This window comes from Cupressus sempervirens, chromosome 10, assembly GCF_028749045.1.
Source record: "Cupressus sempervirens isolate cs-2001-9-10 chromosome 10, ASM2874904v1, whole genome shotgun sequence".
Classification (NCBI taxonomy): domain Eukaryota; kingdom Viridiplantae; phylum Streptophyta; class Pinopsida; order Cupressales; family Cupressaceae; genus Cupressus; species Cupressus sempervirens.
In genome coordinates, this window is record NC_143127.1 from 210,921,820 (window position 1) to 210,949,126 (window position 27,307).

The following is a 27,307-nucleotide window of genomic DNA, read 5'->3' on the forward strand; positions in this document are numbered from 1 at the left end:
CTCAGAAACATTTGCAGATGAGCATGGAAGGGAACTAGAACCAATCAAAGCTTACTCTTCTAATTTTTATTTTTTTTAATTCTTTTTCTTGTTCATATTTTTCCAAGGCTACATAACAAAAACGTTAAGCCTCAACAAATGCAGCTCCACAAGGCTCAATATCATGACCACGTAAGCCAGCAATATGGTATTTTAATCTATTTATTGCCCCACTATTAATGGTTTTGCAAAATAGGCATTTTGTTTGAGTTCTCTTTCTACCCAAAAATTCTATGGTGAACTTCCAACACTCATCTTTTTTGTTGCCTTTAGAGAGCTTGGGTTTTTTACCTCCAGAAGTCATTATGACTTAATTAAGGAACAATGTAAAGGTTGCTGCAATAAGACATTTTAGACCAAATATTACCATTTCAGCATTGCATTTTATGAAGATCTAAAGTAAAAAAAAAACTCATAAACAAACAAAAAAAATTCATGCAAAAAACCCATAAGCATAGACAAAAAAATCATCAAAATCTAAACAATCAAGTCTTACCTCTTTCAAATGCTTTGGGAAGTGTTGAGAAGAGCTCTTATAAACTCCTTGATGATCTAAATGCAAGCTCCAATGTCACAAATGCAAACTTTTCTCCTCCTCCTTTCAGCTGGTTGCAAAACAAGAAACCTCTATTTCTCTTCTACCTCTCTTTCTTTCTTCTTTTCACTATAGACTGTTATGGGAGCCCTTTTAGGGTTATATGAGTGAGATATGTTAAAAAAAACATTAAAAAAACATGCAAAAAATTATATTTTTATGGCCCGGTTTCATGCCCATCGCGGCCAAGTCAAGCAGGCCGAGTCACGCGAGTCACTCCTCGTGACTCGCCGCTCGCGAGTCACGAGTCATTGTGACTCGGCGAGGTCAGCGCGGCTGACTGACTCGCCGCGAGTCACGTTACCCTGGTTGTAATAAACCAGCAGGATATGTATGGTTTTGTTTGTTCTGCTGACAAATGACACATTCTCTAACATATAGTAGAACATCAAATTTTTGACCCTTCCAAGTGAACCTCTCCCGAATCTGTCGATAGGTTTTGAAATACCCGGGATGGCTTGCCAATGGTGAATCATGAAAGGACCTCAATACTATGTTCTTCACTTTTGATCCTGGAGTCAAGAAAATCCTCCCCTTGTAAATGATAAGATCATTCACCACCATGTACCTATTATCATGTAGTGACCCATCAATAATACTTGAAGCCCAAGAATCCTTAGCATATTCTGCCACAATCAAATGACTCCAATCCTCTGAAACCTAAGCCATAGAGCTCAAATGTGGTCGACGAGACAAGGCACCAGCAACTATATTTTGTGCACCTTTGACAAAAGAAATGTCAAAATCATAAGATTGCAACTTGCTTTCCCACTTTTTCTAATGGTCATTAAGATCCCGCTGCCCAAGGAAATGTCTCAAGCTATTATGGTCTGTTTTAACAATGAACTCACTGCCCACTAAGTATTGCCTGAACTTGGCCAATGCATGCATAATGGCCAACATTTCCTTGTCATATATATTGTAGCTCCTCTTAGGGCCCCTCAACTTCCTGCTTTCATATGCAATTGGATGTTTGTCTTGCATAAGGACAGCTCCAATCCCCTCACCTGAAGCGTCACACTGCAACTCAAAGGGTTTAGTAAAATCGGGCAATGCAAGCACTGGGCAAGTAGTCATAAGTTGTTTGAACATCTCAAAGCATTCATGTGCCTGATGAGTCCAAACAAAAGCCCCTTTCTTAGTCAAATCTGTAAGTGGTGCTACATGGCGAGAATACCCATTGAAAAATCTGCAATAGAATCCACATAAACCCAAAAATCCTCTAAGTTGTGTCAGATTCGTCGAAGTAGGCCACTCAATAATTACCTTGACCTTATCTGGATCCATCCGAACTCCTTCTGCACTAATGATGTGACCCAAATACAATAATTCTGTCATGCCCAAGTCACATTTAGATTCCTTTGCATATAGAGATTCCTTACCAAGAATACCCAAAAACTATGTCAAGATGTGCAAGATGCTCTTCCCATGTTTGGCTATAAACCAAGATATCATCAAAGAAGACTAACACAAATCGCCTCAACTGTGAATGAAATACTCTATTCATAGTAGACTAGAATGTAGCAGGGGCATTGGTCAGCCCAAACGGCATAACCACAAACTCAAAATGTCCACAATGGCAACGAAAAGCTGTCTTCTCAATATCTTCTTCTCTCACACGAATTTGGTGGTAACCTGATCTCAGATCAATTTTGGAGAAGTACTTGGCACCATGCAATTCATCAATCAATTCATCAATCCTTGGAATAGAGTAGCGGTTCTTGATTGTTCTCTTGTTAAGCATTCTATAATCAATACACATCCTTAGAGTACCATCCTTCTTTTTAACCAATACTATTGATGAAGCAAAAGGTGACTCACTCAGTCTAATATGCCCCATAGCTAGCAAATCCTTGATAGTTTTCTCTATCTCATCTTTAAGCCGCTTAGGGTGCCTGTAAGGAGTGACTATAACAGGCTTAGCACCCTCCTCCAATTCGATGATCTGTTCTATCCCTCTATCTAGAGGTCTACCAGGTGGAATCTCGGTAAAGACCTTGTCATGCTTGATCCTCAACTCTTGTATATCAAGATGATAAACAGGTTTTTGCTGTTCTTCCTGTGTTGGCTTCAAAACACAACCTACTACCCACTCAACCATGTCATGACGCAAGAGATGTTCCATTTTCCTGAGAGAAATAGTCTTGCAATTGGTGTCTCAGAGTGCTTTCAACACATGAGTTTTTCCATCCATCTCAAATCTCATTTCCATCTCATGGAGGTTGAGGGTGAATATTCCTATGTCATGTAACCATGTCATTCCCAAAACCATATCTATGTCTCCCATGTTCACCACATAAAAATCTGCCTTGAACTCATAATTATTCAAGCGCATGGGCCATTCTGAAATCATTTTGTCACACCTAAGAGTGAAACCATCAGCAACCTTAACTCAAATTCCCTCAAACTTCTCGGTCTGTAAACCACACCTCTCAACAAGCCTAGTATCAATGAAATTGTGTGTAGCACCTGTATCAAGAAGAGTAATAATATTTTAACCAGCAAGAACCCCTCGCATCCTAAAAGACCCTTCTCGCTGAATACTTGTGAGACGAACCTCTTTAAGTTTTACTTCTTCCTCTAGTTCTTCATCATGTTCTGATTTTTCTGATTCTAAATCATTAATTTCAGATTGTTGGTCTGAATCAGAATCTTCAATTAGTGCCCACATTGCACGATTTGACTTCCCCTTAGGTTTCATAGGGCAGTCATGGTTAATATCATATGGTCCCTTACAATAGAAGCATAGTTTCTTCTTCCTCAAATCATTAAGAGTCTCACAGTCAAGTGGAAAAGTAGACCTATCTTTAGCTTTGTCCTCCTTCTTAGGAAACTTCTTGTTGTCATGATTGGAAAATGTTCCTTTTGATGTAAACTTTCTAGTAGGGGCAGCAAACTCCATGCCTCGTGCCTTCTTCATTGCTTCTTGTAGTGAGGGAGGATCGAAAGCTTTCAACCAACCCTTCAATGGCTCCATCAATCCTTCCATGAATAAGACCACTAATCTTCTTTCATTGATGTTAGGAACCATGACCGATAACTGTTGGAATTCATTCACATAAGTGTCAAGGGAACCATGTTGTTTTAGTTGTGCTAGTTCACGGAAAGTCACCTCAAGATCTTTGACATCAAACCTTTCAATTAGCCTGTTAGTAAACTCCTCATATGTAGTGATAAGGTTATGTCCAAGAGTGACTAACCCATGATACCACCACTCATGAGCAGCTCCTTCCAGATGTAGTGTGGCAAATCTTATGGCATCCTCTTCAAGCATTGGTCTCAAAGAAAGATAATTATCAAGCTTTTGAACCCAAGACCTAGCTGTGCATTTGTTACTTCCATCATGGTAAAGCATGGAAATCTTACCAAGTGTTTGTTGATAGTCATTTCTCTCATATCAGGAGGAAGATTGGTATACTCCAAGTAAGCCTGTCTAGCTTCATTTCCAAAAGAAATAGCTGGAGTTGTTCTTCTCTTGGTATAAAGGTGGGAAAAGGGGGCCTAGAGGCTGATCCTCTAGTTTCTTCAGCATGATGTATAGACCTTCCCTCATTATTTCTACTATGTTCAGCTGTATTTTGATTTTGAGTGGTTGTGTTCTGATTTTGAGTGGCTTGATGATCCATTTTTGCTAATAAGCATGACAACATATCAAGCATGGTATCAAATTTCCTTTCAGCTCTTGCATCCCTATTTTCTTCTTCTGCCATATTTTGAACTGTTTTGCTCGTATCTCTTTCTCTTAATGCTTTTGAGGATGTATCCCCTTCAACCTGTAGATTCTGCCATTGTTGTTTCCATTGTTCCCTGTTATAACATCTAATCTCTCTCACTCATCTGCTGTTTGACTGATCACAAGATGGCAAGATGAAAGCTTTGATACCACTGTAATGAGCCTTGCTCAAATTGATCACAAATTACCCTAATTTTCTACTAGTAATAAATGCTTACAAGATTTACAATGAATATAATCCTTCCTTTCACCTGTTACTGCACTAAGAGAAAAAGATGCATCTACAACCAAGACATCTTTACAAGATCTGAATACAAACTAATATCAAATCCAAACTTCGGTATTATATATATATATAAATAAATGCTTAATTCTCATAAAGACTGACACCTACAGTAGTAGCATATAATATGCATGAATAAACAAGAGAAACCTGGTTTTTGAAGTCGCTTGAGTCTCTACTGACAATGCAATCAATATCTCCAAGTATTATGCCCTAATGACAAGATAATACAATGTTCCTGCAACAAGCTCCTATAGCAAATGCCCTACTTATTCTTCCTCTTCACACCTAGCCCATGGCCACAAATTCAGCACAATGAAGTGACTGTAATACCACCTCCAATCGGCAATAATTCAAGCGATGTTTCACACCCTCAAAATTGCTATCATTGGGAGTTTTCATTCCCAAAGACAAATTGATTATCTACAGGGCCTTGGCTCCACAAAAACATAGGCAAATGTCAATAACAAATTCGGATGCCTTCCCATGAGGCTCTCTCCTCTATTTATATTATTCCTGCCCCCCCCCCCCCCCCTTCTAGAAGAATCATAAGTGTTATCTTATCGCACTATTCTGGAGGCTTCCTCCTTTCCAACAATAGATAAGTTCTGCTTCTCGAAGATTCCCTAATATTAAATTAATTAAATATAAAGTCATCTCTTTTATTTATTTTTTAAAGTATTTTAATGACTTTATAAAAAATCAATTTAATTATTTGCACTTAGCCTTCAAAGGACAAAAGGCTAAGAAATCTATTGAGAGGCTAAAGAGATGGGGACATTACAAAAACAAGGGAAGAATGAAACATCTCGCGTATATGCAAGGCTAAAGGAACTAGTAGGAAAAATGGAAAGCCAACCAGTGAATGGGTTGAAGAAAAGGTGGTTCATCAAAGGGCTACGACCAACACTATTGAAAAAGATGAAAATTGTACCTCCAGCATCATACATTGATGCATATAACCACGCGATGGACTTAAAGAGTGAACAGAAAACTAGCAAAAAGAAGAAAAACACATCTTCGGATTCTAAAGACTCATCCTCCGAAAGCAGCAGCGATGAGGAATCGAGTAAAAAGCTTCAAGCACTACAGCAGGATATGCTACATATGATGAAAGAGTTCAAAAACATGAAAAAGAATCTTGGCCAAATGAGAGAAGGGGAACTACGTTGTATGAATTGCAAGGAGGGCCACATAAAGGGCTCTTGCCCTAAGAACCAATTTTTCGATATCTACCAGATTACGGAACATTCCACCAACGAATGCCCGTTCAATTTGAAAACAAAGGGACAACAACAAGTATTACTAACGCAAGAAGTGTCTCCACCTTGGGAGCAAGAACAAATGACATAGCAACCTCAATTCAAGAGGGTACCCAAAAAACAACCAACACGGACAAGGCGGCAACAACAATAATGGGGGTTGTAGCCAAATACAATACAATCTAACTGGACGACCAACGATACAATGTCGTTCGTACAACCTCTAGGGAAACTTCGCCAGAGACTATACTACAAAGGCAACACTGCAATGGTGTAGATGGTGTGGTCCTGGACACCATGACAACTCAAAATGCCCCAAACCCGAAGTGAACCTATTAACCATAGAAAGATGTGACGAGGAAACATTAGCAATCACTTGTACGCAAGTGAAGAAGACAACGTATCAAGATCCCAAAGAGGAAAAGAAAAGGATGCAACAAGCGAGAGCAGAAATAGAAAAGGAGATGGAGGCTGAAAATTTGCAAACAAAGGATACTGTTGGCACCTCAAGGAGGAACCAGGCAAAACAAAGCATCATACGGCAGGTAATGCAAGCTAAGGTTTCCATGAAACTGAATGACCTTCTAATGCCTCAATTACGGACCGCAATGCTGAACATTACACCATCCCCAAAGGTGGTGGAAGAGCCAAGGAAGGACACGCAAGGTGGAAGCGCAATGACCACAGTAGACCCAATGCTACTTGCACTGAACACGGGAAGACACCTTGCAATAGTTGAGATGGGTATCCTCGGAACCATCCTCACGGATAGCATCGTAGATGGAGGGTCAAGAGTAAATGTGGTGTAGGAGCACCCACATAAAGTATTTAGGTGAAAGTTTTATATAAAGTATTTAGATCAAGTTTTATGCATGAGCCGACTTGAGAAATTTATCTTGATTTCATCATTAGGATAAGATAATTTTCTTGGGATTTGTACAGATCATTGTGGGGTCATTCTTCCCCATTCTATACTGATCTAGGATTTTCTATAAGTTGTTTTTCCTATTTTGTAATAATCTAGAAAGTTTCATAAATTATCTTAGCAAGTATAAATAGAGTTTTAGGTTTAGGTTTAGGTTTAGGTCAAGTTGGAGAGCAAAGTTTCTGGAAACAAAGTTACGAAGAGAAGAAATCTGCAAGAAGAGCTAATGTATCTACTGTTCATTTGATAAATTAAATAGAAGAATTTTATAATCTATCTCTTGCTGGTGTTGGTTCCTATTGTGTTTGCTTCCGTTGCATTTATCTCTGCATCATTTTTGGTATCAGAGCTCAGCAAAAAGTCTGGGCAAAGGTGAATTGTGAGTTTGTGTTTGTTGTGACAAGTGTTGGGAAGAGAACCTGTAGAGTGGCTAAAAGACTAGGTTGAGTGGAGAGAACCTAGATAGGAGACAATGGTCACAAGAGGAGATTTATCTCGTGATCAGAAGATACTATTTGATGCATGGGTTTCATATTGGGATTTTCAGAATAAGAAGTAGAAAGAAGCAAGGAAAAGAGCAGAAGAGAAAAGGAAGAAAAGAGAAGAGGAAGCTAGAATAGATCAAGAGATACAAGAATGAATGGAATTCCTAATGCAGGAATTGAGAAAGCACGAAGAAAATTTAGTGCAACTAAAAGAGGAATTGCAGAAAAATATGGAAAAAGAAAATAAAGATTTGGAGCATCAACCAATTCAGATTATAGAAGCCTATACTGAGACATTGGAAGAGAAGAGTTGTTCGTTGAAAGAACAACCTAATCACATTGATGCTGATATACCAGATGGATAGATCGATGTTGACATACCAAATGAACATAGTGAAGCAGATATACAAGGTGAGCAACAACATGTTTTTGATGAAACTTATGATACAGAAGTTCTTGAATATAGAAAAGAGGTTGAAATGGTTAATGAGCATTGTGATGAAACAGTTCATAAAGAATTGGATGTGATGGTCCTTAATGCAACAAAGAAATGGCATTTGAAGTTAAGAAAGAAGGTGGTCTGGCCTATCAAAAGGATACTAGCAGCAAGGAAGAAGACTTGTGATGAAGCTAAGAGGATAGAGGAGGCTCCAATAGTGATGAATTTGTCTCCAAGCATGAAGATATTACAGCATAAAGACATCACATCAAAGGACACAACAATTCCTACAATAACCCAAATTGGTGAAGTCATATTCAATGAGGTCCCATCTAATCCATTCATGGTAGGTTTGCAGGAGTTCCATCGGAATATGGAAAAGGTTTACGCACATATGATAGTTGATTTGGATAGTGGTCAAGAGTACAAACAGCAAATACCAAAGAATTTCAAGGCACAAAAGAGGAAGGCCAATCCAAGGGACTTGGATTCTATTGTCCCCAAGAGTATGGTGCAGGAGCACCCACATAAAGTATTTAGGTCAAAGTTTTATATAAAGTATTTAAGTCAAGTTTTATGTATTTAGGTCAAGTTTTATGCACGAGCCGACTTGAGAAATTTATCTTGATTTGGTGCAAGAGCACCCACATAAAGTATTTAGGTCAAAGTTTTATATAAAGTATTTAAGTCAAGTTTTATGTATTTAGGTCAAGTTTTATGCACGAGCCGACTTGAGAAATTTATCTTGATTTTGTCATTAGGATAAGATAATTTTCTTAGGATTTGTACAGATCATTGTGGGGTCATTCTTCCCCATTCTATACTGATCTAGAATTTTCTATAAGTTGATTTTCCTATTTTGTAATAATCTAGAAGGTTTCGTAGATTATCTTAGCAAGTATAAATAGAGTTTTAGGTTTAGGTTTAGGTCAAGTTGGAGAGCAAAGTTTCTAGAAACAAAGTTACGAAGAGAAGAAATTTGCAAGAAGAGCTAATGTATGTACTGTTCATTTGATAAATTAAATAGAAGAATTTTATAATCTATCTCTTGTTGGTGTTGGTTCCTATTGTGTTTGCTTCTGTTGCATTTATCTCTACATCAAAATGTATTGCCTGAAGTAACATGGAAGAAGTTGGGGCAACCTACCCTATGGCCGCCTACATTCCAACTGCTCACAGTTGAGCAACATGGAATCAAACCTCTTAGAACATTAGTGGCGCAACCTGTAACGATTGGGACACAACCCTTCTTACTCGACTTCGTGGTCATTTCGTTGAAAAGGAAAGGGTACCACGCCATCCTCAGAAGGGGCTACTTGGTGCAGGCAAAGGTAAAACACAATTGAAAAAGGAACACTCTGTCTATAGAAAGAGGAGGTCAAAGGGTCGTAATTGACCTACACACCCAAAGGGTGGGAGAGGAGGCAGCATCGTCAAACTACAAAGGCGAAGAAAGAGACGATGAAGGAAAGAAATGAATGGAACCCAACACAAAAGGAATCTTCAAACTGGAAGGAGGATCCGATGATGACACCTTGGATTCAGTGAACAACCTACTCCATTAGCAAATGGAGAACAATGAGCTCTTTCTGAGCTGCCACATGTTAGGGGTCGAGGAAGGAAATAAGGGAGAGGAAAAGAACAAATTTCCAACGGAATACAGAGAAGTGAAAGGAGAGGCGCAGATAGGTGAAACACTTGCACACATTTAGTGAGGAGAAGCCTATTAAATACGAAGAACCCATGGTGAAGACGATGAACTTAGGGGACGAGGAAAATCCGAAAAACATATTTGTGGGAGATGACTGGAATTAAGTTTTGAAAGCAACAGCATTTAAGATGTTTATGGAGTATAAGGATGTTTTTGTGTGGACATACAAAGCCCTGAAAGGGGTACCGCCAAAATTGTGCGTCCACCACATCCCACTGATACAAGGAGCAATACCCCTACGAAAGCGACCATACCGCATGAACAAAAACTATGTTGCACAAGTCACAAATGAGATTAACCCGGTGCTTGAGGCATGCATTATTTTTCAGGTACAGACAAGTGAATGGGTATCCACAATTGTGATATCACTAAAGGAGGATGCCACTCAAATTAGGATATGTGTAGACTTTCCCTATGTCAATGCTATAATAATTAAGGATTCATTTCCGTTATCATTTACTGACAGTATTTTGGAGGAAGTTGCAGAGCACAAAATATATTCATTCATGGATAGATTTTTCGATTACAACCAGATATCCATCGCAAAGGAAGATAAGCTCAAAACAACCTTCGTAGTAGAAGACGAAGTGTACACCTACAACAAAATGTCGTTCGGTCTATGCAACGCCTCGACAACGTCTCAAAGAATCATCCTACACATCTTCAACAAGATGTCAGTCAGGAACTTGAAAACATTCTTGAACAATTGGTCAATTTTCAGTGCACAGGACAAGCAACTGACTGAACTCAAGGAATGTATGGCAAGATGCAGACAAGCACGACTAGCACGTAACCCTAAGAAGTGTAGATTTATGGTACCCCAAGGAAAGTTGTTGGGACACATCATATGCAAGGCAGGATTAAAAACAGATCCGAACAAGATTCGAGTAATTTTTAAAATGCCACGCTCGACAGATGTGACCGAAGTGAAATCATTCCTAGGACACAGGGTACTATCAAAGGTTTATTAAGAACTTTTCCAAACTATCATACCCTCTAGACAAGCTAACTTGCAAGGGAGAACCCTACAAATGGAAAGGACTTAAGGGAGACGTGTTGCAGTATGTAAGAGAGTGTGTGGTCTGCCAACAAAAGAAACCCGAACATACTCTACCTGTCAAGTTACTACAACCTCTACCAATTCCAGAACATAAGTGGGAAAGTATCTCAATGGATTTTGTAATAGGGCTTCCCAAGGTGAATGGAAAGGATTGTATTTTCATGGTGGTTGACAAATTGACAAAGTACGCACATTTCTTCGCCATCCCCTCAAATTTTCAGGCCGCACAAGTTGTCGATCTATTTTTTAGAAAAGTCTTTCATCTACACGGGTTACCCCAAAACATTGTCAATGATTGGGATAAGCGATTCATCAGTATCTTCTAGACAGAACTGTTTCAATTGGCAGGGACAAAATTGTCACCAAGTACTAGTTACCACCCTCAAATAGACGGACAAACGGGGATTGTGAACAAGTGGCTCAAAGGTTACCTTCGAAACTATGTTTCCGCACAACAAGCGTGGGTCAAGTGGATACACCTAGGAGAATATTGTTACAATACCACGTATCACATGTCCATCGGGATGCCACCATTCAAAGCTTTGTATGGGTACGAACCCCTCACCTTCATTGACACAGTGTTAGGAGACAGTTGTGCACCAAAGGTGAGGGACTAGCTTCAAGAGGGACAGGACATCCTACGATACCTAAAGGAAAACTTACAAAGGGCATAGAATCAACAAAGGATGTACGTCGACAGACACCGAATGGAGAGGAGTTTCGAAGTAGGGGACTTGGTTTATCTCAGGCTCCAGCCATATCGACAATCCTCATTGAAGGAAAAGGGAAAAGAAAAATTGAAGCCAAAATATTATGGTCCCTATTGCGTAGTCTGTCGCATTGGTGAAGTTGCTTGCGAACTGGAACTTTCGAAGGGAAGCCATATTCATAGCGTCTTTCATGTTTCATGCCTGAAGAAGGCCATGGAGCAGAACATCGCAGTAGCCACAAACCTTCCACCACTCAATGAAGAAGGAAAGCTCATATTGGAACCAGCCGAAATCATCAAAGCACGTGAGAAGACCCTGTGGAACCACACGGTGAAGGAATATTTGGTGCATTGGAAACACTTGCTATTGGATGACATGACGTGGGAGGGCGAGCACATTCTCTAGCACCCGTCATTTCATTTGCTTGAGGACAAGCAAAATTTGGGATGGGAGAACTGTAATGTTCCCCTTATAAAATAAATCATTTATCAAACTATTTTTATTGGGTTGATTGATTTAATATATCTCAGAACAATTTTTATTTTTGTTTCTGTAGTTTGAGTCGCCATCAACTATCTTTGTACACCTTCGAAAAGTTTCTCGACAGGTATCTAAGCACGGCTTATAGGTAGTCTTTAGGTATGCTTTTTGGGATTATTTCTATGTACTACGAATTCCTGTTGGAGTTCTGGATTATTCGCCATTTCTTTAGTGAAAGATCTTCCCTATCTAGCTTGTGTGGTTTCAGTGGGATTCAACCCTCACCCTATTCCGTTGTCGCTTGTAATACTTTGCTCAGATCTGGCTAATCAAAGCACCATCATATTGCGAATATTAATTAAATGTTTGTGTTCACTCTCCATTTCATGTTCGAGTTTTATCTTGGTTGTATTAAGTGATTTGATCATTTGCCAACACTCGATTTCATCCGTACATCATTACACACAGCCACCTATACCATAAGGCTCACCACTCACTATATGACCCTCTAGAAACCACCATATGGCCCTGTTTGGCATCCACTGTACGGCCATTGTGTCCCTTCACCCTCCTCCATATGACCAGTGTGCCTCCTCCTCGTAAGGCCTGTCTACAGTACAGACCCTACTACCCACTGTACGGGCTTCTCCACGCAGTACCACCTTCACATCCTTGGTGTACGACCCATCTCCACCCATCATACCGTACAGTCACTCAGACATTGTATGATCTCCATATTGTCTGTGTTGTTCTAAATTGGCATCCGTACTCCAAATTCCAATTGCACCGTATTGTCCTCCAGAGTCTTGTACGGGTTTTATTTGGTAGAGAGATTGTTAAGAGTAGTTGTGTGGGTCAGATCATTACAATTGTGAACATTTGACAGGGACACTATATTTCTATTATGTTATTTAGTTTAACTTTAAGCAATTTCCTTAAGAAATTCGCATTTATACTTTATGCAAAGTTGTGTATGTGTGCAAAGTGCTACTATTAATCTCAATCACTGTGTTGATGGTAATTTTCTAAATGATGCATGAGAAAAACTTTAAATCCATAAAAACCTTTAAATTTCATGGATTTTTAATTGTTCAGACTGAGACCAAACCTGTATCACCTAGTTTAGTAGTGCAAATTGAAAACTAACTATTAAATGAAAGCTTTAACCATACTAAACATGGAAAACACTTATGATAAGACCAAAGAAGACATAATTGAGGAAAGTAGACCAAGAATGGTAAACTCCTCAAATGCTTCTCATGATGACGAAGCTATGTCCCTGATGGGAGGGGATGTATGCTCACTTTGTGCTCAAGCTTCCAATGGATGGGGGTTTTTACCAAGTGTGTGCATGGGTGAGGGTTTCAAACAAGGGAGTCATGGAGGTATTTCAGCATTATAATGGTATTTTGGTAGTTTCTAAGCTCTCAAAATAGCATTATAACTTTGCATGAAAAAGTGGATGATTTTAGTGAAAGGAGAGGGTTCAATTTATAGGCCAAGGGTTGGAGAAATGGAGGGCCAAGATGTCAAGATGATGAGATGGTGAGGGAGGGTCAAGATGCACTCAAAAGGGAGCACATGGATTGTGCTTGTTTAGCACCAATAGGGAGGTGACACGTGCCACAAGGAGGATGAGTGTGAGAGGATAGGATAAGCGTTGGTCAAAGACTTGATGAGGGTGGTTGAGTATGTAAGATTCATGAGTGAGGATGGGAGAGGTGTAAGAGTCATAAATGTTGGAGGGTGAGGGGAGAAGATATTTGTTGACTTTGGCTTGGGTTAGCAAGTCTTAGCCCATGTTTATGATTGTGCACATGATTAGAAGAGGATTAGGATTAGCTTAGAAGGGGGGTTAGGGGATGAGTGATTTGGCTTTGATGGGATGGGTGGGTTAGGTGGCTAAGTGAGGTTAGTATGGGTGAATGGGTTGGATTAAGGGTTAGGATAGGGTTTATGAAGGCTTTTAGGATTTTAGATATTTTATTAAATGTTTTATTCAATAAAATAAGAGTATGGAATTAAATTGAATAGATTTGATGATTTATCCAATTTAATAGAGGAATAGGAATTTAATTGATAAATTGATTTTGAGTTATCATTTGATTTTATCAATTGGACTATTGTTAATTAAATTAATTAATTAACTAGGGGATGACGATAAATTAATTAAATAGTAAATATTTAACCAATAATGTCTTAGGAGATGACTAAATATGATTACTTATTGATGTAATCAGATTTAGGTGTCTACAGAGCCAAGTCTAACTTAGGTATTAGAGATCATGTATATCTATACATATCAAAAAGAAGCTGCAATTACCCATTTAGCTTATTGCTTTCATCTATATAAAAAGAAAAGGAAGCAAGGAAAAGAAAACATTGATGATAGAAATTGTCATGCTTTAACATATCAGGCTGCCAGCTTTTTTCAAAATTTAACTACACTAAAGAAGTTTCAACCATAAGAAATCAAATTGCATACAGTAAATTAGTTTTATTTAAATGCCACCAAACAGCATTGAAAAATTATAGAAATATAACTATCCATCTCTGCTTATTTTAAGAAGAAAACTATTTGTATCATCTATTTCCCTCGTAATCAAGTCAGGCAAACAGAAAGTATTTCAATGAGAACAGGTGGGATTATTTTGATCATCAGTAAGAGCAAAAACTAACCTCGTCAATTAAAAGAATTGAACCATTAGCTGCCTTGCCAAACTCATACTTAGTGTCCACAAGTAAAAGGCCATGCTTGGATGCCACATTCTGTCATTGAATAAATAAAATTTAATATTTAACAACAGACGAGCAACATTTGCATTCAAAAATAATTAAAGGAGCCAAATGAAAAAAGGAAAGGTTAAAAATCACATTCATAGTAAATTATAATCCTAACCGATTCAATATTTTAACATAATTTTCTCAATGTTAATATTGGCAAGTGTAAAGTCTTCATTCGTCTAATCTCAGACCTCAGTTGAGTATGACATAAGAGAGTAGATAGACGTGCATAGAATATGGGAACCATATTGTTTTAAATGCAATCTCAGAAAAACACTATAAGTAAATAATAATAAATCAAAATGACCTGAATGAAGTGGGCGAATCAAAAATGCAAAATTTACTTTAACAGACTTGCAGAAAAACAGGTCAGACCAATGAGTTCCAAGTTAAGCAGGCCTTAACAAGGCCTGGCTGCCTTTTTTATAGAGACAGCAATTGTAGCAGACTCGGAGCCTTAGGTTAGATTGGCAAGTCCTGCTACAGAGACTTGCTCAACCAAAACTACACAAGATTTATAAAAACTAATTTATACCTAGTACTAAAATACATATAACAAACATGCAGCACAAAGTGCACGGGAAAATCAAACACAAGAAGCATACAAGTGAATTTAGAGAAGCAACACACAAAAAAAATGGAGAACACCAAATAGTAAATTGTATTCAATGATTTTAGAGCCGCACACAATGCACATGGAGCATCAAGGTGAATATGGAGTGGCCAATTCCAATAGGCATGTCTTTCTTTACCTTCTCTCATTTTACTCCTATCAATTTTTTCCTCTTTTTTATATCGTGTTCCCTTTTTTTGTCTCTCTAATTACGTTTTTTAATTGAAAATTGATTATAAATATAGATAGTCTGTATATAATTAGTGATCTAAATGGTCACAGTGACAACACCCAACCAGGCTGAACACATCCAAAAACCAAAAAAATAAAAGCAGTTTTAACCAATAAAACTGTCAAGTGCCTCATAATATAGTTTAAAACTTCAAAAAGAGTCATTAATCCACTATTCATTGTCATCATTATGGTTCTGGTTATGATGATCACTCTATCCATCATCAATTTTCTTTTTCCCTTTTCCTCTGTCGTCCTTCTCTGGTTAAGTTATACTGATTTGGAATTAAATCCCTACTGGAAAATCACCACTGAGTGGAGAGATCCTACCATACACCCGTGAGTTTTTTGATCAGCCAATATCCTGATCTGTCATATCACCATAGAAACCTATTGTTAGGCCTCTAAAGGAGCATTTGGCATTAAGGAGAATTGATTCACAGTGATTTGGGACATTACAGTGGTATCAGAGCCAGTGGTTCTGCCAGCATGTCGAGTGGTGGATGAAATTATTCACCAAAAGAAGAACGAAACACTGCTTTGTTGATAAGATGGGGGGGCCACATGATCCTATTGAGGCAGTCATGGCACCATTAAGAGATCTCACCAAAAGTCAAGCCCATCTCAATGACACCCTAATTAGAGGAGAAGAACGTCAATTACTCATGGAGGAGACATGAAATTAGCCAAAGGAAAAACAAAAGGAGAACAAAATGGGAACAACAATAACTCGGTGACAAGGAGAGCAAATCCTCATTCACATTCTCAACCGTCAATGTTGACTTTCCTACTGAGAGTCCAATCATCTCAAAGGGAATGAGAGCCCAATTTCAAGAAATGCAGGAGCAACCAATGCAAGGCTAGAGGAACGTGAATCTTGAAGGAGGCATATCATTCAAGGATTATGCTTATCTATGTATGAGATATTCAAGCAGCAACAGTCATGGCTATTATAATGATGCCTCAAACAAAAGATAGGCACGTAAACTTGTCATCCTTTGGTGGATCAGGATCAATATCCAAACGGCCATGGGTTCAAAAAGCAGACATAGTGAGGCCACACTTAACTTCACCAACTCATCACTTGTGAATCAAAGGACTTTGCGTATGGAGGCACACTAAGGCTTTGAAGTGAAGGTTGCGGAAAGAATCCTTATGTCTTGTACCCATCTAGTTCTATAATTGAGCAATACCATAAGGAACCACACAATAACAAATGACTTCTTTATAGTAGATCCAGATGACATGGAGGTCATACTAGGCATTCAATGGATAGAAGCTTTGGACGAGTACACATAGAGTTTCAAAAAGATAGAGTTCTCCTTCGAGGTGGATGGCAAAAAGATTGTTCTAGGGGGGAATGAAGATTGGTTGCTCGAAGGAAATATCGACACAATGGATGGAGGCAATCTTTTTAGACATGATGATTTCGTCTGGTCGGCGCATTGTTTGGTCTCCACAAAACCTATACAGAGGCAAAATAAGTTCTACCAGGAGGAGGAGCTTCAAAGAGTTGGATAAGCGCAACATGGTCTTCGCTAACATCCCTATGATGTCCCTGTTACTAAGTAATATGAAATAATAATATTTTGTGTTTGGGATCCTCATTAATTTGTGCATATCTCGGTTCCATCTATATTTTTGGACATGGATGTTTGTTGTCGTGTCAGCACTTGTGCACCTTCAAAATTTTCCTTTGATGGGTTATTTATAACAGGAGTGTAAGATGTATTTTGATATGCAAGTTGATTATTTTTTATTATACTACGAATTCCAGTTGGAGGTTTTCTTTGTCTGACATTTTGGAAGTAAAAGATCTTCCCTATTTGGCTAGTGTAGTTTTTGGTGGGATTCATCCTTCACTCTATTCTACTTGTTTTCCCTTGGTTTCGTATTTCAACAAATCTGAAGCGCCATATTTGTTTCTATCAAGTATTATCTATGGCAACATTAATATTTGGTATTCATCTCTTTATTCTATGCAAATATTCTCGTAGTCTAATCAACGTGAATTACATTGATATTTGCCGCTCTGAAGCCGACAATGATCAAAGAAAGAAATCGCATACACCCTTGTCACCCTACGAAACCACACATCCATCCACTGTAAGGCTCAGGAATCACACCCACACTACACCTATTCGCAACCCTTGGCACGTATGCTTACATTGTCATTCACCGTACAGTCAACTTACAAGCAACTTGTACGATCATCATATCTGCAAAACACTGTACAACCAACATAACACACACACTGTACAACCTCATAACTCACAATCGCTTGCCTGCCCTAGAACATACTTTCCCACACCATACGAGTTTAGAACCTCTAATACTGTATGGTCCCCTAGTGTCTACCATACGGACTTCTACACCAACGGTCTTTTTTACATTGTACGTCCAATCCTTCATCATACCATAAGTAATGACAATGATTTTGGGAAGGTATTTCTTGGCTTGTAACAATACATCGATAGCTCCAGACGACCGAAACATTACAATCCCACCTGGCATACCTCTACACTGCAGCTTTGAGTACACTATAAAATTGGAGAAAGGAGTCAAGCCTATTATCACCACACCCGTCCATCATCATAAGAAGTTCAAGGATGAGATAGAGAAGACAATCTAGGAGCCCCTCAATAAAGGATAGATCAAACCCATTTCTGGCCCCTTGGCGTTGTCTATGGTGTTAGTTAAGAAGTGTGGATCCCTACAATTGTGTGCTGACAAACGTGCATTCAACAATAAAACTATCAAAAACGACTACCCCATTCCCAAGATTAACAACTTGATTTACTTGACGTAGTCTATTTTACCAAAACATATCTCATCTCTAGCTACCATTAGATTCAAATGAGAGAACATGATGTGGATAAGGCAACATATTGTTATCATCACGGACATTATGAGTTCTGGTCATGTCATTTGCATTGACCAATGCTCCAACCACTTTTCAATACTAATTAATAGTAAGACATGGGAGAAACATATGAGGCATTTGGACGAAGTGTTGAGAATTATGGATGCCAAAGTTGAGAAACTCAAACTCAGCAATATCTCAATTGGCCCAAAATCTTTGAAAATCTTGCAATCACCAAAAGCCTTGAAAAATTTGGTAATAAATCAGCACTTTAATTGAACATTTAAAAATATACAACTACTTAAAATATTCTTAAAAACACACACATACACACCAAGTTTGTCAAACATTTATTGATTTGAGATGCAACCATATATCAATCAAAGTCTTAAGTTAAATACATAGTAATTAAAATTTTATAGATAAACAAAGTATGTACAGCATGATCTTGTTTGCATTTGTGTTGAACATCCTTCTAGGCGATTTGAAGCAAATCCAAGTCAGAACTTTGATTCTTGATATATGGCAGCATGAAGGCGTGAGGATGCTCTATATTATAAGTCAATCCTAAGTCAACAAATCACTATCATTGGCTATTGAGTATTTCTTTGTTGTGTGTTAAGTATTGCATCAGCGTATAAAAGAATTTTAACTTTAGACAAATATTGTATTTGAGGAATATATTCCTTCACCAATAAATAAAGGTCAGAAGTTTATATCTCCAATTCTAAGTTTTTTGCGGTAGTCGTTCAAACAATTATTTTAAAATCAATCATTTATGTCAATTGGGTGGATATTTTGCAACTGACAGTTTTGGGTAAAATTCAGTCACAAAATAGGATGACTAGCCACAATGTGTGAGACAATCTCTTCTACCTTAAAGGGAAGGCTCCCCCTTCTCACCTTTCCTTGGATTAACTCAAGGTAAGCAAGAAGTCAAAAGATTTGAAAGGGTATGACTAATATTATTTCCTCTTTAACTTTCAAGAAAGAATCCACTTACCCGTAGAACAAGTAATGGGCAAGAAGAAACCTTACACTCCACTTCTATCTAAAGTTGAAAACGGTGATATCGATAAACTAACACTAACTCAAAGGCTAGCTAAAAGTGTACCGATTTGGCTCGAAGTCCAATCTTAATCTATTATATAAAAGTAATTTTTATTATTAAGGCTCAGAGACTTCCAGAAGTAAAGTATTCTAACTATTTTGTGAATCAACAAAGAGATACAAACTATAGTCAAAGCTTCTAGTCTATATATCTCTACAACCATTCCCAGTCAAAGCTTCGGCTCTGATTGCTTCATAACTCATTTAATAGTCAATTATCAAGAATGCAAGAACACATGAATCAAAGACAACAATGCTACACAATCAAAGTTCTATTGGCACAATTTTTCCAAAGTTATCTTGCATACAATAAAAGATGATTTTACAATGAGAGAACACTCCTTTATATAGGCAAAGGAGTTGAGAAAACAATGGAGGAAAAAGTGGGAGCAACTTAACCAACTTTGACCTAGTCTAACTAACAAGAGAAATTATTGGATTACATGTCACTATACATGCAACTCGTATTACATGTAATCACAAAATTTTATGCAATACATCCTCTTCAATCTACAAACATGAAAAATGAAAACAAAATAATAATCCTAAAGATTGCTCTTTAGTGCCTTGAATTTGATGATGACATCACGCACTATAGGAAGATCTGAAATCTCCATTGTCTTTGATATGGCTTCTATCCTTATTGCATTGGCATATGCTAATTGCACAATTTTGGAATTTGACAACGGGGAATCTTGTAAATGCTTTGCTAAGGATTTGTACAAAGCAAAGATGTTCATTGTATGGGAATTAAAATCTTCAGAATCTAAATCAGCATTGAACCTTTTTGTATATTTTGAAATCGTCTCTTCAACTGCGATCAAGTTATAATGTTCATCAAGAATTTGACATCTCAATTGCTTCAAGCCATACGTGATTCCAATTTCTATCGCCTGGTAGTCTTTTGAACTTGCCTACAACTTTGTTACAAGCTTTCACAGTGTCTCCTCTCTGTAAGCCATGAGTCCATGACATCTGTAAAACATTTCACAAGATGGAAGAACGTCACACTCAATCTTAGCAATCTCATCCTAGTCATCAAAAATTCCTTTCAAAGTGTCACCTTCCTGAGTCAAAGAGGCAATCAAATCTTGTAGCATTTCTTCCATACTTTTGATATGCCTGAGGACTTTAACCATATCTGTAATAGCCTGTACTCCTTCAGAAATGACTTCTCCTATCCAAGACTTTGTAGCTTCTACTATCTTCTTCTCTCTAGATGTCTGAGATGCAACAACTGCATTTTGTGAAGATTGTTGTCGAATAACTTCATTTAAGCAAGAAACCTTCTACTTGAGCTGGTTTTTCTTTTCCCATAATTCATGATTGCTCTTTGACACATTGGAGAGTGCATTTTGAATTCTTTAGCATCTTGTAAGCAACTCAACTGTGACTGCTTTCCAATTTCTACCTTGGTCAACTTGTAATCAGAACAGGTACGTTCTTCAACTAGCTTGTCCACCAATGGCTCAACGACTTCTACAAACTTAGTCTTCTCAAAATCAACTAAGATCCTAGAAACAATCTTATCTTTCAAAGATTTGGACTTAGTTTACTTAATAGGAAAGTCATCTTGGGATACGACAACCTATCTCCTTTTCATTGTAATCCTGCTCAACCAAGTTGGCAAACTAAAATTCTCATCTATGGAAACTGGTGCAGCAGTGACTATTGGCATTAACCCTAATTGTATCTCTATTGTCATCGAGCAAGATTAAGTTTGCATAGCTGAATTCATAAGTGCATGATAGGAGGATTATATCATGAATAGCTCAAAACTAGTCATGTATGTATCAAATTGAGAGACTTGACCTTTTGTGAGGGTTCGAAAATCCTCGAACACATTTCCTAAGTGTTTGCACTACTCGGCTATCAAAAATGGGAGGAGTTGCTAAAGATATAGGCAGTGTTGATGTATTTACTTCTGAAGTAGGGATAGAAGGTGTGAAGACAGTGGAGAAGGACTCCACGTCATCGTCTATTACACCCAAAAAAAGTGTTCCTTGCATAGATGGTTCTTGCATTTGCATAGGCCGTAACGGAGAGATAATCATAACTTCTCCTTCTTCCTCATCTTCTTTATCAAGTTCCTCCTCATATTCTTCTTTTGACTCATGAACTTGTTCAGAGGTTTGAGATTATTTAAATCCCTTTCCACCTATCAATTTGAACTTGAGGGATTTCTTTATATCAGAGGAAGATGCACGATCTTTGCCTTTAATTACCAATTGTGATTTTCTTCCTAGTGGACCAAAACTTCCACAATCTACTCCCAACTTTGGATTCACCCTTTTTAAGACCTTTTCTTTTCAACCACTTATTAGTGTTAGCCAAGGTGGATTGAAAATGATCCAAGATAGAAGTACTTTCATTTTTCTGCCATAGGATAGGAAAAGGGCATCGTTTATCAAAACCTGCTTGATGATATTCAAGATCAAGAATATCACTATCATATTCAATTTGAAAATCAAATGGTGATCTATTGTAAAGTCAACTTGCAGTAATCCATTTTCATTATATCCAACTCTGTTCACATGTCATTATATCCATTTTCTACATGATGGACATGAGTAAACTCTCTATAATCAAAATCATATCTAGCTTTGAACTTCTTCAATGTAATCAACTGAAGTTCTGCTTCCATGGCTTTTGCTTTGTGTACGGAATTGATCATATAATGACCAATCACGAAGGGTTTGGCAGAAAAAATACCGAAACCTAGTCTATGCAAAGCATGTTGATCAAATTGAACCTCCATGAGTTGTTTGGGCAATTCCATTAGAATGATCCTGTTAGTAGCATACCTAGGTAAGGTATATGGGTTCTCCTTTGAAGTACCCAACCCTTAAATTAAAAAAGGTTGTAAACTGGATAAAGATCCAACCGTACTGATTAACCTTATCCCAAGCTTCATCAGACACCCTTTTAATAAACAACTTCTTATCAAACAAACAGAAAAAATAACCAAAGAATGCATACTGAACTCTTCTATAATGGTATTTACTATTAGTCAAAGTAATCTAACCATAATACTCCTAAACTAGAATTGGAAGACGACCTCCTTTGGTTGAAAGCCTAGAAAAAGATCCCATGGCATCAGAAATATAGACAAATAGGAATTCATGTGAAATGGAGTCGATGTTCCTACATTGAGTAGTTGCTCACAAAGTGTGGTGTTGATAAGTTCTCCCCAAAAGATAAGTTCCTTATTATCAATTATTTGAAAACTGAACTTATACATCCATGGTTTAAAATAACTAGAATCCTTGAGACCGCATATTCTACTGAGAAGGATAATCAGATATTTGTATTTTGGCTTAAAATTGGATCTATGAATGGACTTTGGCCACCTTGAGAAATTATTCTTCTTGGAATCCAACCAATACAAATTAACATATTTCTGGTGATTCCCCTTATTTGCATTCCATATCTCCAAAGATGTTTCTTTAGTCAAATCTACTCACTATGCACTCTACCACACTTTGAAAATCTATTCAATAATATCAAGATCAAGGCTAATAATAATCATGAGCATCCTTAATTGTTTTTGACTTTGGGCTGAAATGTTTTCCACATCCTAGAACAAATTTCAGTTCCAAGGCAGCCATAGAAAATGTAGACACCAAATGGATATTACTCCTTTTGATGTGTTTCATCTCATGATTAGCAAGAGCTTCTATCCATCACAAGAAATCAATCATGTCCACATGCTTGATCTATGTATCTAACACAATATCAAGAATAGATGTGACTTCACATGGAGTTGCATGAGCCAACTCTTTATCATATTGGTATTTCATTTTTCCTTTCGACTTTGCAAGTGAGGGCATCTCTTGTGCTTGTGTTGTAACATGAAAATTCCAAAATGTGAACACATCATCAGAAGATATCGCTTTCATAAAAACATTGAACCTTGATCAGCAACAAAGTTTTGGAGTATGGATTAGTCACTTCGAGGATCAAAACAGAGAGATATGATTTAAAGCATAAAAGTTGAATGCATAAGAATACGTGCAAATAAAAGTTTTTGACTTTTAAAAAGTGACTAAGTCAAAAACAGGTTTTCAAGATGTCATTGCATGAAAAATGGTTTACATGTATATGTGACATGCAATTGGAAACAAAAAGTGAGATTGTATATAAGCACGGATGAAAGGTGAGTTTACATGTAATTGCATGTCAAAGATAAGATGCAACATGTCAAGACATGGAAAGTGGAATTACATGTAAGTGCTCATGAAGTGTAATTATATATGGAAGGAATGGATGCAATATGTCTTGGCATGTGATGGAATGAAAAGATGCACTTGCATGTGTTGATGAAAGATGGACAAAAAAGAAACACGTACCTTCAAACATGTCAACAAGTAAGATACCTCAACATGCAAACTCGAATTTGGAATTTGGGAGAAAAACAAAAGTACGAAAATGAGACATTTCATCATTTTTAAAGAGAAAATGTACTTTTCATTGCATCTATATCAACAAGTGTGTAACATCAAGCTAACACATGCATCAAATCAGCAAGATAAGCATGAATTAATTAGCAAAAAGGAAAATGTCCACTTACTTGCAAATTAATATGCCAAAAATGAAGAGAATGAAGTTCCAACTTTGACAAATTCACAAACAAACTTGGACTTCTTCAAAGTTTCAATGAGGAATAACCACTAAGCAGCAAATGAGGCATTTTTCATGCCCAATCCCAAAAACGTGGTCAACAATATTCAATACATATAGCGTTTTTGGTAAAATGCACATGCTAAACCCGTTTTTGATCAAAATGCGATTTCCCAAGGGCATTACATGCAGTGTTTTTGTCTTTGGAATGCAAAAACGTGGCCCTCGATGCATCTATTACACCATGGAAAGCCAAAACGACCCTCCTCGGAGCCAAAACGTGGATTCCAATGCCCAAATGTGGGTGTTTTTGGTGAAAAAAAGTGGCTTTCAATTCTCAAAATCAAACATTTTTGGGCAAGAAAAATCAAGGCCTAAAGCATGAGAATGCTTGGATTTGCAAAAATGCCCCTAGAGGAGAAGATTTCATGAGATTTCATTCAGAAATCTAAGATCTATATGCAAAAACCCTAGTTACAGGATTCGTTACTTTACCCTTGGATCTAGATTCGGGTCCGATTCGGATCCGGATCCACGTATGGATCCTTGAGGATCCTGGCATGATTCGTAATCCTGCCTGTGGATCCGAGCTACGAATCTTGCCCGGATCCTTGAGGATCCACACATGGATTCGCATGAATCCACGGCAAGGTCATAAACAAATTGCAAAAAAGTGGGCCCAGCCCCATTTTTTAATTTTTTTTTTTTTTTCTAAAGGCTCTAAACCCTAAAAATGACCCTCTAAATCACAATGCAAGTTCATTTACTATCTATTTTGCTCTCTATTTTGCTCTCTCATACTCGCTAGTTTGAAGTAAAGAGCTTGGATTTGAAGGAGATCGATTGTGGAGCTCCAAATATCTTGCAAGAAGTGTTTAAGGTATGCATTTCAACCATATTCTTGAGTTCTTTCATAGATTATTGATTTATTTTTAGTTTTCCAAATTTTCAAGATTTTGTGTAAGTGTGAAACATGGCTTTCTTTAATTTTTTTTTTTTAGATTGCAAGAATAGAACAATGAGTAGTCAAGGCTCAATGGATGGGGGTGGGGCTACATCACCAAGCTTCAAAATTGATAAGGAGTCTCCTTTATGGAGACACACAACAAGAATTGCACAATGTCCTGAGGGTGGGGCATACATATGGAAATGTAATTTTTGCAACATACAACATAGAAGCTCCTATTCCCGAGTGAAACTACATTTGTTGGGCCCTGTGGGTGAAGGAATTAACATATGTTTGGGTAGTGATAAGAAGGGATTACTAGTTGCACAAATAGCATCATTAGCAAAAGAGCAAGAGGATGCTGATAGAGCAGTTGCAAAAGCAAAACGTGGTGCTTCCAAAAGAAAAAATTTCTCAACACCATCATCCGATCAAACAAACACAAGAACACATCCTTTTTTGCCTATGCCAACTACAAATGATGAAGATGAAGACCCATCTCCACTCACCCGCAAGAGAGGCCCACTAGATAGGGCATTCCAAAATGAAAAGAGAGACATTGCTGATCACAAAATTGGACGTTGTTTAATTGCTAATGGTGTTTCATTTAATTTTGTGAGATCACCTTATTTTAGGGAGATGGTGGAAGCAATAAATGATGCACCCCATGGTCACAAACCGCCTGGTTATGAGAAGTTGCGCACTACCATATTACATAATGAAAGGAAATATTTAGAGGCTCAACTTCAACCAATAAAAGATTTTTGGGTTCAATCGAGTGTGTCTATTATTTCAAATGGGTGAAAAGATTGTAGAAACCGTCCATTGATCAATGTTATTGCTGTATGCCCTAAGGGGGCAATGTTCTTCAAGGCAGTTGATTGTGAAGGGCAAGTGAAAGATGCAAAATTTATTTCACGCATTCTCATTGATGCTATAGAGTCAATGGATCCTGATAATGTTGTCCAAGTGATCACGGACAATGCAAAAGTTTGCAGGGCTGCAAGGATAATTGTAGAGTCTACATATGATCATATCTTTTGGACACCATGCACCGTCCACTCTCTCAATTTAGTGATGAAAGCAATTGGCGCCAAAATAGATTGGATGAAAAGGATATATGAGGAAGGTGAAGAGATTCAAATGTTTGTGACAAATCACCACATGTCACAAGCAATTTTTAGGTGTTTCTCGGACTTGGAGTTATTGAAGGTAAATTTGTATATTTATTATATAATTGAATATTATTGGATACCATAATTATTAGTTCCTGCCTACGGCAGGTAACTTATGCTTTCGCTTAGTCCATTGTATTAATAGCTGCACCAATCAGATTTTAAATTTCATTCATATAGTAATGTTTGCAAAAGGTTTTGTAATTTGCATGATTTTTTGGAATTGAAAAATACAATTTTTTGAAAACCTTATTGGCTCATGAGGAAAAAGGCAATGAAAAAATTTAATTTTCTTCAACAAAAATACAACTATTTTTTCCAACACCTCTATTAATGCAAGCATTAATTGCAACTTTATCTTTTCTTTTTTTGTGACAAGTGGATAAATTTTATTAAAAAATAATCATTTTCCTAACACCTCATGAATGCATTAATTTCAATTTTACCTTTTCCACATTTGTGACTAGTGGACAAACTTTTTTTTAAAAAGACAATCACTTTTAATTGATGTTTATTTTTGTAATTTGTAAAATGCTATTAAATATAGATATTTTAATCAAGTATAGGTATTTTAATCAAATATAGACATAAGTAGGAGATAATTTCCAAAACTAGTCAAATTGTGATATGAATATCAAGATTTAACTGTGTGATTTTGAGTCAAACTCGATGACCCATATTTCATGAGTAGTGATTCAACATGAATCCATCTCTCACGAGAATAAATGGAACACTTAGCACTCATTGGATCTAGGTGATGCTCACAGGGGTGAAGCACCGAGACTTCCTGGGAGGTCACCCATCCCAGTACTACTCCAACCTGAGCGCGCTTAACTACGGAGTTTCTTCCATAGTTAAACCCAAAGCTTGCAACCCCATTTGCAAAACCTTCACCAAGTGTTGTGCCTTATGAACCATTCATTAGAAAGCCCCTTAAGCTCATCAATTGATAAGTAGGAGATAATTTCCACAGCTAGTCAAATTGTGATATGAATATCAGGATTTAATTGTGTGATTTTGAGTCAAACTCGATGACCCATATTTCATGAGTAGTGATTCAACATGAATCCATCTCTCACGAGAATAAATGGAACACTTAGCACTCATTGTTGGATTCATGTTGAATCACTACTCATGAAATATGGGTCATCGAGTTTGACTCAAAATCACACAGTTAAATCCTGATATTCATATCACAATTTGACTAGTTGTGGAAATTATCTCCTACTTATCAATTGATGAG

General features: G+C 37.4%; 1 protein-coding gene across 2 annotated transcripts in view; it reads right to left on the reverse strand.

The window, feature by feature from the left end:
* PUR7 (purin 7) overlaps positions 1-27,307 on the reverse strand; it is a 201,257-nt gene that overhangs the window by 61,466 nt on the left and 112,484 nt on the right. For both annotated transcript variants that reach the window (XM_089804169.1, XM_089804168.1), the window contains exon 7: positions 14,402-14,491. In XM_089804169.1, coding sequence (XP_089660295.1) covers positions 14,402-14,491 — 90 coding nt within the window. The remainder of the gene's footprint in view (positions 1-14,401; positions 14,492-27,307) is intronic.